General features: G+C 33.4%; 2 protein-coding genes across 3 annotated transcripts; both read right to left on the bottom strand.

Annotated features, from left to right (window-relative positions):
* Positions 1-811: 811 nt before the first annotated feature.
* Positions 812-2,013, bottom strand: LOC146901424 (transcription factor MYB114-like). 2 transcript variants are annotated; one of them, XM_085733578.1, is made up of 3 exons: positions 1,742-2,013; positions 1,416-1,620; positions 812-1,304 (listed from the first exon to the last, which is right to left on the bottom strand). In XM_085733578.1, exons 1-3 carry the CDS (start codon positions 1,875-1,877, stop codon positions 977-979), a joined length of 669 nt encoding a protein of 222 aa, XP_085589704.1. In that variant the 5' UTR covers positions 1,878-2,013; the 3' UTR covers positions 812-976. The 2 variants fall into 2 exon arrangements, with proteins under 2 accessions (XP_085589704.1, XP_085589705.1); XM_085733579.1 differs by having other exon boundaries at positions 1,491-1,620.
* A 4,888-nt stretch (positions 2,014-6,901) lies between these two features.
* Positions 6,902-11,374, bottom strand: LOC146901423 (sphingomyelin phosphodiesterase). The gene is made up of 4 exons (XM_085733576.1): positions 9,866-11,374; positions 8,770-8,916; positions 7,875-7,991; positions 6,902-7,650 (listed from the first exon to the last, which is right to left on the bottom strand). Exons 1-4 carry the CDS (start codon positions 11,291-11,293, stop codon positions 7,012-7,014), a joined length of 2,331 nt encoding a protein of 776 aa, XP_085589702.1. The 5' UTR covers positions 11,294-11,374; the 3' UTR covers positions 6,902-7,011.
* Between the last annotated feature and the right edge of the window lie 706 nt (positions 11,375-12,080).

Genomic DNA, 12,080 nt, shown 5'->3' with positions numbered 1-12,080 from the left:
CTGACATTGCCTTGCTACCATACATTTTTTGTTGTTTTTCTTATATTTTTATAAGGAGGTTGATCGTTTCTGAAATTTTTCCTTAGCCATTAAATAGAGTGAATGACAAACTAAGTTCTGAAATTGAACGGATCATATAATTTGACTTCTGAAATCAACTAAATTTTCAAATGATTTTTAGAACATAAAAATTATTAATCACATTAGTTCCTTAAGCAAATTTTAAAGACTAACTAGCAACTCAATGATTAATGTGATCTAAAAAAAATTCTGTTTGAGAAATAATTTTGAACTTGGTTGATTTTAATGATCATATTGCAGAACCCTTACAACTTTAGTACTAAATTGGCCATACATCAATAAATAACCCTTTCTTCCCTCATTGAATGAGAAACTGTCTCTACTTCAAGTACTACTGGCAACTTGCCATTTACAGTAATTCTTAAATTTAACATACTATGACATCAAATAGGTAATTTCATCTATTATTCAGTAACAAGTAATTAATGCCACATAAACAATAATCAAATTTTAAAACAGTAAAAGTTGAAGTTTTCTTTGTTTTAAACACGAGTGAACAAGGTATAATTTAAACCAATGGTTCATACATGTGCTTTTAATGTGCATCATCATATGTATCAACATTTAGCTGCCAATAATAATGAATTATTTAGTTATTGATCAACTATTAAGTAGTAATTTTTTTTTACCAGCTATTGATACAATCAAAACTCAGAAAGGTTTGTGAAAAGAAAACTTTAGTCGTTTTTTTTTTTTTCTTCCAATTTTCCGATATCACAATCCAATATGATTTTGTTGAAGCTGTAAAGTAAATTTTTTGTCAAAATCACAATGATACATTGCGACTAAATCACTATGAACCCGAACATGCATTTAGAATTAGAAAAACTCTTTCTCTCTCTACATGACATTATACTTCACTGGACTGAAGCTACTCATCTACAACAATGCTCCCTCAGATGTTTCTGTTCTCAGGAATGTGAAACCGATCAATTTCCAAGAATTTATTGACCCAATCAAACCCATATGGTTCTTCAGTGGAAAAGTCTAAGAATTCATTCACATCAATGATAACATCTGAATCAAGACTTCCACCAATTGAATCTTTATTCTCTAACATAGCATTATCCCCAACAACATTGTCTTGGGCAATAGTTTCTTGTGTAGTGGAAGTTTCTGGTTTTTCCTCTATGTGACTGGCTTTTTTGCACAAATGAGAATTCCAATAGTTCTTAATTTCGTTGTCTGTTCGCCCTGGAAGTCTTCCAGCTATCAAAGACCACCTTCATATACCAAAAAACTCCATCACCACAAATGCTAAGAAAGTTAACTCATACATTAACATTATTTGTCTTCAAAACTACAATTTTGTATATATGATATATGAGTATAACCTATGTATCACACATTTCAGATTAAAAGTGTGTCTGTTGTGTGACCGTGTCGGTGCTTCATAGAGTATAAGAAACCTGTTTCCAAGAAGTTTGTGAAGCCTAATAATCAAATCCTCTTCTTCATCTGAAATGTTCCCTCTCTTGATATTGGGTCTAAGATAGTTCAACCATCTTAGCCTGCAACTCTTTCCACACCTATTCAAACCTGCAAACAAAATTTCAGCACTTGCTTTGGTTTCAAGTAACAACTTTTTCCCCTTTCTTTTCTAAACTTGTAAGTTTTTTACTTGTGAGTTGTAATAAAAGAATAACTTTGGTCTTATTACCTGAATTGTTTGCAACGGTTTTCCATTTCTTGGCACCATGAATTTGGATGCATTGTGCTAGCTTTTGATCTTCCTCCTGGGTCCATGCTCCTCTATTCATTGTTTCCTTAGTAGGTCCATATTTTCTGGGTGCCATAACAATGAGGCTATTTGTGTTGTTGAGAGTAAGAGTGATATTGTGGTGGCACACAAGCTTTTAAATGAGTGTGAAAAAATATTATTAAATTAGGTGAGTCCACGCATCTACCCTTCATGAGAAGGGAAACACAACAACCCGTTAGCTGTGGAAATCACAAATGCTTGGGAGTTAGGAAGCTTTTGTTGTATTAAATGGACGACGTGGTATCATACTAAAACATTGTTACAAAAAAAGAAAATGGACTACGTGGACTGATTTTAACCGAATATTAAAGAGTATTTGTTAATAAATTTAATGTATACTGATGAAGTTCATTTATAAGTGCCAACACCTAAATTGAACACCAACACTTGGTTAATGGTAAAGTGAGCCAAAACCGATCACAAATGTATATTTAATCAATGCGCCATGGAGTTTTGGACGAATTAATTGGCATCCTTATTTTTTTTGGTGGTGTCCGGAATTTGAACCCCGAACCTTGCATATACCATGCATTGTCCTTATCAGCTTAGCTAAACTCACGCGACAATTGACATCCTTATTTAATTTGTTTGGGGATAAACTCAAGGAAATATGGATCTTTTAAAATGTACTCCTTCCGTTTCTTTTTATAAGCAAATTTTACTCTTTAGTTTCATTCAATTAATGATGTATGTGGTCCATATTATAAACCACATACATCATTAACTGAATGTACCTAAAAAGTAAAATTTGCTTATAAAAAGAAACGGAGGGGGTAAAGACTTTGAAAGTAATTTAAAGAAAATGACTTGAAAAAAAAGTAAATTTGACCGAAATAAAGGAAAGTAAAAAAACTCATAAGGTAAATTGCGTTAAAATAATCGACAAAAATAATCTTTTTTTTAAGAGAATAAACAAAAACATAAATTGGTTTGAGATTAAAAATGACGAGAATAGTAAAAGAGCAATGAAAAATAAATTTTGCTGGAAGTTAAAGACCGTGAAAGTAAACGCTTGAAAAGTAGTAGTAGTAGTTGATTTTGGCTCTGTTTGGTAAACCCAAAAAAAGAGCTTTTAGCTCTTAGCTTTTAGCTTATAAGCTCATTTGACAAAAAAGCCCTGTTTGGTAACACAAAAGCTCTGTTTGGTACAACGAGCTTATAGCTTATTTCAGGAGCTTATAAGCTATTTTTCAGAAGCTACTTCAAGTAGCTTTGAGCTTCTCATTTTTTCTTCCATATTTACCCTTATTATTCAAAGCAAAAGCTATCAGCTAATTTTACCAAACACTTCAATTAGCTTATCAGCTAAAAGCTATCATCTAGCTTATCAGTTAGCTTATCAGCTAAAAGCTATCAGCTAGCTTATCAGCTATCAGCTAATTTTACCAAACAGAGCCTTTAAGGTAAATTGCTGGAAATATAAAGACGAGAAAGTAAAAGTTTTGACTTTGAAGAAAACAAGACATCGAATCATCGATAACATATTTAGATTCTCAGAACTTGACTCTTTTTCAAATTTAGAGGTAAGTTTCACGGTGGCATTTAGGGTGGGAATGAGAAAGAGTCTTCCACCATAGGAAAGTTTTTACTGACCATTAGATTAAAGAGTAACACTAATCTTATTATAGTCTCTCTACACTAGATTTTTTCCCCTTTATCTTCAATCTCTCAACTGTGAAAGCAACCTGTAAAAAAAACTTACTTTTTAAGCAAAAATCTTGTTGTAGCATAAGTACTGTTAGTATCTTAAAAATCAACTCACGGCACATGTCTACCCAAATTTAATATCTTTACTTCATACATGAATCAGAAGCAAAAATCAAAGCAAAATCAACATTCAATTCCAGCAACCCATGAATCAAAGCCATGAAATCAAAGCAAAAACTTGCTTCCTTGAAATCAAATCAAACCCATGACAAATCCCTCCTCTCCGCTGCAAATCACAACGTAGTTTCACCTCTCTTTGTTATTTCTTGTAGTTTCACTTTTAAAGATGCACATAACCTCCTGTTTGAAGTTAATTAAAAAAAGGAATGAATAAGCTCTCAAAATACAAACTCACTTCATCAAATTTCTGGGTTTTCCATTCAAACCCAACCTACAAAATTTAGAAAATGAAAATCTGAAATTTAATAGCATTTTCTCTTTGTCTAACTCATGATTTTGAGCCAACAATTTAATAGCCATGAAGATTTGAGACGTGATAACTCATTTCTCTAAAACCCAAAATGAAAACCAAGAAAATTTCAGTAAGATAAAATTGAAGATGATGAGATTTAGGAAAATGGGTTTAAGTTAAACGGATATAACGAAATGGGTTAAAGTGTCCTCAAGTATTGAGAGTTTTTTTCCTGGATTATTTGCAGGTTGAGAGATTGAAGACAATGGAAAAAAAATACAGTGTGGAGAGAGCATGATAAGATCTTAAATCTAATGGTCAGAAGTTATTTTCCCATGGTGGGAAACTCTTTCCCATTCCCATCCTAACGAATATTGACATCCTTATTTAATTTGTTTGGGGATAAACTCAAGGAAATATGGATCTTTTAAAATGTACTCCCTCCGTTTCTTTTTATAAGCAAATTTTACTCTTTAGATTCATTCAATTAATGATGTATGTGGTCCATATTATAAACCACATACATCATTAACTGAATGTACCTAAAAAGTAAAATTTGCTTATAAAAAGAAACGGAGGGGGTAAAGACTTTGAAAGTAATTTAAAGAAAATGACTTGAAAAAAAAGTAAATTTGACCGAAATAAAGGAAAGTAAAAAAACTCATAAGATAAATTGCGTTAAAATAATCGACAAAAATAATCTTTTTTTAAGAGAATAAACAAAAACATAAATTGGTTTGAGATTAAAAATGACGAGAATAGTAAAAGAGCAATGAAAAATAAATTTTGTTGGAAGTTAAAGACCGTGAAAGTAAACGCTTGAAAAGTAGTAGTAGTAGTTGATTTTAAGGTAAATTGCTGGAAATATAAAGACGAGAAAGTAAAAGTTTTGACTTTGAAGAAAACAAGACATCGAATCATCGATAACATATTTAGATTCTCAGAACTTGACTCTTTTTCAAATTTAGAGGTAAGTTTCACAGTCAATATTTGTTATTCAACATGTATTACATTGTATGAACTGTTACATACTCCCATGAGCTAGTGAATTTTAGCTAGTGATTTTCCCATGAAATAATTTCACGAAGCATTTTCCCATGAGCTAGTGAATTTTAGCACTTAAGTGAATTTTCCCAAGTATTTTTTACTTAAATGCTTTTGCTATTTTTATTGGCATGTAAACTTCGTTTAGTCTATTTGATTTTTATAATATTTTAAACATTTTTACAAAATTTCATTCAAAACTATGCAGGAACTACAAAATTCAATGAAACCAATTTAAATTTCAAAAGAAAATGTGTCCAACAGAGGGATAATTCTTGTCTTATCACAAATACAAATCTAGCTCTGTTTGGTAAGGCCATAAAAAGAGCTTATAGCTTATAGCGGATAGCTTATAAGCTCGTCTGACAAAATAAGCTCTGTTTGGTAACATTTTTTACAACGAGCTTATAGCTTATTTCACGAATTTCCACGAGCTTATAAGCTATTTTTCAGACGCTATTCCAAGTAGCGTTTGAGCTTATAGCTTATAGCTTATTAATATTTCTTCCACTTCTACCCTTATTATTTTTATCAAAACCCACTTTTACCCTTATGTTGTTTATTTCATTGCCTGTGTAATAGTCCAGCTGCACATATCTTTTTCACTGCGTGCGTGCCTTCCGTTATTTCATTCAATTATAAATATACATTCCATTATTTTTTTTCAGCACGTCAACTTTTAATAAGTTTTTTCATTCAAATATACCTTCCGTTTTTTTTTTGAAGGATCAAATATACCTTCCGTTGTTAATAATATAGTACATGTAACATTCAAAAAAAAAATTCAAAAGATAATATTCAAAGCATCTATTATTACCGAAAAACAATAATTTAATAAAATACAAACATTTATTAAATTTAAAATATTTAAATTATCAAATATCTTAGTATAAATTTTATATGAATTAATAATGTCCTTTTATGTAATTTTACATTTATCAGCTAGTTCAACCGTTAATTTTACCAAACACTTCAATTAGCTTATCAGTCATCAGTCATCAGCTAGCTTATCAGCTAAAAGCTATCAGCTAGCTTATCAGCTAAAAGCTATCAGCTAGCTTATCAGCTATCCGCTATTTTTACCAAACAGAGCCTAAGTTTTTTTTTTTATGGTGAATACAAATCTAAGTTATTCAAGGGCGCGCACACATCTATATAATTTAATTATTTCAATAATAATAAAAAATTTGATTCTTTCTTTTTTACCTTTTTCTATTTGTGCGTATGCCCGAATAATTTAAATTTAAGGTTGCACAAAATTCCTCTGAAAAGAGTATCTCAAACCTAATTAGTAGCACATTCCAAATAAGTTTTAGGGTTAAATATGTTTTTGGTCCCTATAAATATACCAACTTTTCGTTTTAGTCCCTATAAATTTTTCCTTCAACTTTTAGTCCATATAAAATTTTCAATCACTACTTTTGGTCCCTATTTTAAAGTTAATTTTTGTATTTTTTAATAAAATTGTGCAGAAATGTGTATAATATTGTAAAAATCTTTCTCAAAAAAAATTAGAATTTTTTTAAATTTTTAACCATAAAAAATATAAAAAATCATATTAAATTCATGTTTTGTTAAAAAAATCTAAATTTTTTTGGGAGAGATTCTTATAATATTATGAATTTTTCTACAAAATTTTATTCAAAAATATGAATTCTACATATGAGTTTACTTTAAAATAGGGACCAAAAGTAGTAATTGAAAATTTTATAGGGACTAAAAGTTGAAGGAAAATTTTAGAGGGACTAAAATGAAAAGTTGGTATATTTATAGGGACCAAAAACATATTTAACCCTAAGTTTTATGCACATTCCAAATAAGCAAGCAAGCGTGGAATAGATGCAGCTAGCTATTTCTCACTACAGCATTCCAACTAAGCAAAATACCAAACATAATTTTGGTTGCAAAACCACTTGTAAATTTACTCAACAACTTCAAAGTAACAAAATTCTCTGTACTTTCTACATTTCTCTATAATACTACGTATGTATTCGATGTATACTTCCTACATGCTAAGGATTGATCGAACAAATTTCTTCAGTAAGAGGAAAACAACATATAAAACAAAAAACATTACAACCTTCTTAGAGGCTAGTATCCTTAGATTCACCCTCAAACCATATTTCCGCATGAAACCCACAAAAGCAGCACCCAAGAAGAGAAACCAAGAACAGATTGTACAGAGAAAAGCCTTCAGGGCCTCCGAAGGTCCACATATATCGGCAACATCAGTGGACACTTCCACATAGGAACACGTGGAGCTTGACTTACTGGTCTCTGTTTGATTTAATCCAAGAGTGGGCTCTGTTTGATTTAATCCAAGATTCCCATTCAACCAATCAGACAACCAAACAAGCACTTTTGCAAGCCATGCAATCTCATCGCTGGATATGGGACGCCTCATCCAATCTCCTTTGTATTTAACATCCATACACACACGATTGCCAACCCTCCTAGGGTTGAATATCTCATAACGGGATTGTTGATGCTGCATTGGTTCTGGGGAGGTTGGAGATGGCTTTATAGTCTGCCCATCAAATAAACACCCTAATTTTGACTTCAATGAATCTATGCATTGAAGGCTTGGTGTAACATTATCACCAGATGCAGCTTGTAACTCGGCTTCAGCACGCAATATAAATAACTGCAGAAAAAATAAAATGGATGAGAAGATAACAACCTATACCAGATATATAATTATTATCATACTAGAAACACAACACAAGAGTGACAGATATGGTGCTCAGTCACCAGCCTTTGCATAGTTGGTCTCAAGCCTCATATAAATGAGGACTATGTTAGGCAATCAATAGGCAAACAATTGATTTAGTTTAATTTAGTTTGAAACACAAATTTCAAATGTAAGACCTGAAGGAGCTGTTGTCCACCATCCTCCCCATCAGCAAACAGACGCAAATCTTTGTTCCAATTATCATGCAAGAATGAGCCATCAACATCAGTCTCACATAAACCATCCTCCCAGTCCTGAAACAACCAGTATATATCAATAAATATACGGAGTTTATGTCATGTATAGTACCTGTTACTTACCCACAGAAGCATTTAAGCCAAGTTGTATATGTGATTTCTTTTTTAGGGATTTTACATACAGTAGAAACTATTTTTCAATTTTTTACAAACTTGCAATTTTTAGTAAAACTTTTCTTACATTTAAAGGTAATTAGAATTACAGATTATCATTGGAAACTACTCAAAGTAGCTAATTAGAATAATTCCCCGTGAACTTTAGCTCAATTGAAATGGACAATGCATTATAATATGCAGAGTTCGGGATTCGAACCATGGACACTCCACTTATTCGCATTTAAGAGGTGAATTTCTAACCACTATGTTACTTGACAGAAAAAAAAAAATTAAATATCTGTTTCTCTCTTTTTTCTTTTCTTTTCAAATTCCAACTTTTTTCTTTCAAAAGCTTGAACAAACTACCTAATATCTTGTAGTAGTGATTTGTTTTTAAAAGAAAAAGGAAAATTTTCCCTTTAAATAATGCCAATGCGAACAGGCTTTTAATACCATGTCTAAACCAGCTATGAATCTAAATTAATCAAGGAGTGCAAAGATTCAAAACATGAGATGCCACAATATATAACCAACAAAAGAAGAAAACTGCAGGTAACTGATAGTAGGTATAGGATCAACATTTAGGGTGAAAAGTTATATCAAGGGGCAAAAATTAACCATTAGATAACAGATAAATGCAATAGAAAAATCTTTAAAATGTATGAGAAATTCAAACTACCTGCAACTGTTCACGGATGATGGGAACATATTTGTACAAGTTATTCAACATTGGTTTGCCTGAGCCAGCCTGTTTAGAATGGAAAAGGGCGTCTACATTCTTCAAAAGGCCAATGAGCTCTTTGGATGATGTCAAAGTGTCCAACACCTGGATACAAAGGTTAGAATGTGAAAATTCCTTTCAGCTAAACCTCAGGAGGCTGTTATCATTGTAGAAGTACACCAAACCTCAAGTTTACAAACACAGAAACATTGTTTATACACGATAGGAATAATTAAATGAGGGTCGTTATGGAGAGTTTGTTATCTTTTAAAATTTCTAATCATTATGTTTATAGACAGGTCTAACATGAACATCAATGCAAACTTTTTCCAAGCTGGATGTGATATTTAAATTTGTTTAAAACATTAAAAAACACTTTAGTAGAGTCGTCAAAAAATTGAGTAACACAACTCTACAGAGATCATGCTATTGATAACCATCATATTTTAGACTTATTTTCGCGGAAATTCTGTGTCGACACACAGTGGATTATAAATGCTCTTTTCAACATTTAAGCAATTATATGTTAATGTGTCATCAGGCGTGCAGGTGCAGGTGCAGGCTAGTTCGGACAATATTGGATGATCAAATAATGGTTAAATACAAATTCCAGATAAAAAAGTGAATATTATAACATTGGGTGAAAGAATTGGCACTCTAGAAACAATAATTAGCACATTCATGGTATTATGGTTTTTCCTTCAAGGATGAATTCCCTTAACATAAAACTCGATTATAGCAACATGTACAGAAATTAAACAGACATTGACATCCATAACCATCTAATAGCCACATCGGGCACATTCTAATTCTAATACTTGCAAATTACAACATGCTCATGTTTTTTTTGTAATCAAAGTTTCACCATCTTACTCAATCCATACACACAAACTAGGAGAACAAAAATGAATCTATGCAGTTACTCTTCACTATCCACAGATATCATCTTAAGTAGAAACATCGCGTCACACAGTCGAATAACAACCACAGAGCAGTAAAGAGGTAACTATGAATACGAGGAACAAAACAAGAACAGGGTTAACATGAAACATACCTTGAGCACCATCTGAACTACAGTTTCAACATCACTATGAAGAAACCTGTGAGCAAATCCAATAAAATGCATAACCAGTGAAGTATAATACAGATAATTAGATAGAACATAATCCTCCCAACGCGGCGAATACGAACCACCACCCCCACTTCCAATTTCAGACACAGCATTTTCCATTTTTTCACTGTTCATTGCATCCAGCTCCGAAAACTCATCACCCTTAATACTCCAAGGCTCCAAATAACTAATCCAAACATAAAACACCTGAGAAACATTCTTAACCGAAGCTGCCATTGGACAAAACATCAATGTCCTCAACAAAAACCTATACAAAGGCCTCTGCAAACACTGATTCCAACACCCATAACCTAAATCCTTATTCTTCGAAACCTCTAAACTTCTCCACCTAGGACTAGAATTATAACTATAACCAAAATCACCGTTCTCACGAGACGCTGTTAAAGTACTCAAACCCAAATACCTAACAAACAGCTTCACAACTTCCCCTAACCCCGCCGCCGGCGGCATTTCTCCGAACGGAAACGATACACCAATAGCTTTACAAACACTCACCGGAAACGGAGAGAAATCATTGTCAACAAGCCAGAAATGAATCAGTGTATTCACAACAAACTCGGCTCGAGCCGCAAAGTTTGCATCATGACCCGAACCGTAGTGAAGAATAGAGCTCCGGTAGGGTTGATGAGAGGCTAAATCGCATGTAGGAACATTTGCACGAAGATACGCGTAGAGAAGACGCGTGTAGAGATCACAGTTAGGTTTATCGTTTGACACGGGAGGTTTTGTGGCGTAGAAACATGGAATCGAAGAAGTCCAATTTTCTAACCTAGATTTCACAGCGGTGGTAGTTTTAACGGAAGATTGATCGGAATTTGTTGGATTGACGGAATTACCCTTGGAGACAGGGTAATAAGCGAACCAGAAAAAGAAGTATTGAAAAACATTGAGTTGAATTTGTGAAGAGGAAGATGAAGAGGGAAATACTGATGGAAGAAGATCGGAGAGATTGTGTTTATCGGAGAGGGAACGGGACCAGTGAGGAAGACGTTCGGCGGGGAAAAGGTATTTAACAAGGGAGAGACGGTCGACGGCGGTGATGGCGGTGGCGAGGGTTCCGGTGGGGGAGAGGAGAGAGAAGAGGGGTTTGTGGAGTTCGGGGATGTTGATCCAACCGTTGGATGAAGGTGAGGCGGCGCGTGGGTTTTCGAAGCCGAAGAGGTTGCAGATTAGGGTTGGGAAAGCGAGGGAGAAGAAGTGACGGGATTGATCGGGTGAGGGAGTGTGTAGGAAGGTTTCGATGGAGGTGCAGAGGGTGGTTATTTGGGAAGGTGAGGTGGCGGATTGGATGGTGGATTGGAGTTCTTGGGATTTAGTGACGGAATCTAGGGTGTAAGAGTGAGGGAGCATTGTGGAGGTGATTAGCTAGGGTTTTGAGAAGAGAAGAGAGTGAGAGAGTTTAGAAATGAGAATGTTTGAAAATGGAGAGAGGAGAGAAAATGAGGAAATGGCGCCCTTTTATGGGGAGATGGAGGAATTGTTGTTAAGGTACGTAGTAGGGTTCCCTCTTTTTATGGATTGGTGGGGACAAAAATTATTTCAAATAGAAAAACCAAAAAAATGGATGCCCAACACTCCTAATGTGTTTTCTTAAACCCAAAAACTTTGTCTTCCTGAGCTTAACTCAGTTGGTAGCAACAATACATAATATATGCTTTCTTCGGTCACTATTATAAGCAAAAAAACTACTTTTTAGGTTCATTCAATGAGTGATGTATGTGACCATTAATATAGACCACATACATCATTTATTTAATGAACCTAAAAAGTAGTTTTTTGTTTATAATAGTGACCGGAGGGAGTACAAAGTTTGGAGTTTAAACCCTAACCACCACACAATAAACCTAAAACTTTGTCCAAATTTAACTTAGTTGATAGAGACAATACATAATATATGTAAGATCCGGGTTCAAACATCGACCACAAAAAAAACCCAAAACTTTCATGATAGAACTAGACAAACGGTGATTATCATGTGTAAATTTTTTTTTTAAAATATGATTAAAAAAAAAATTGTTGAAAATATTATAAACTATGCACGAAATTGTAAAAATCAATTACTTGAGGCTTGTATGATTTAAATGAACTACAAACTCTATTTTAACGTTGTCACATATTTACATTTGAGTTGAGTCCT

This window comes from Medicago sativa, chromosome 8 (assembly GCF_051527215.1).
Source record: "Medicago sativa cultivar Bolivia chromosome 8, Bolivia_mono, whole genome shotgun sequence".
NCBI classification, from domain to species: domain Eukaryota; kingdom Viridiplantae; phylum Streptophyta; class Magnoliopsida; order Fabales; family Fabaceae; genus Medicago; species Medicago sativa.
The sequence above is the reverse complement of the archived record's forward strand: the minus strand, read 5'-3'. Positions and strand labels throughout refer to the sequence as shown.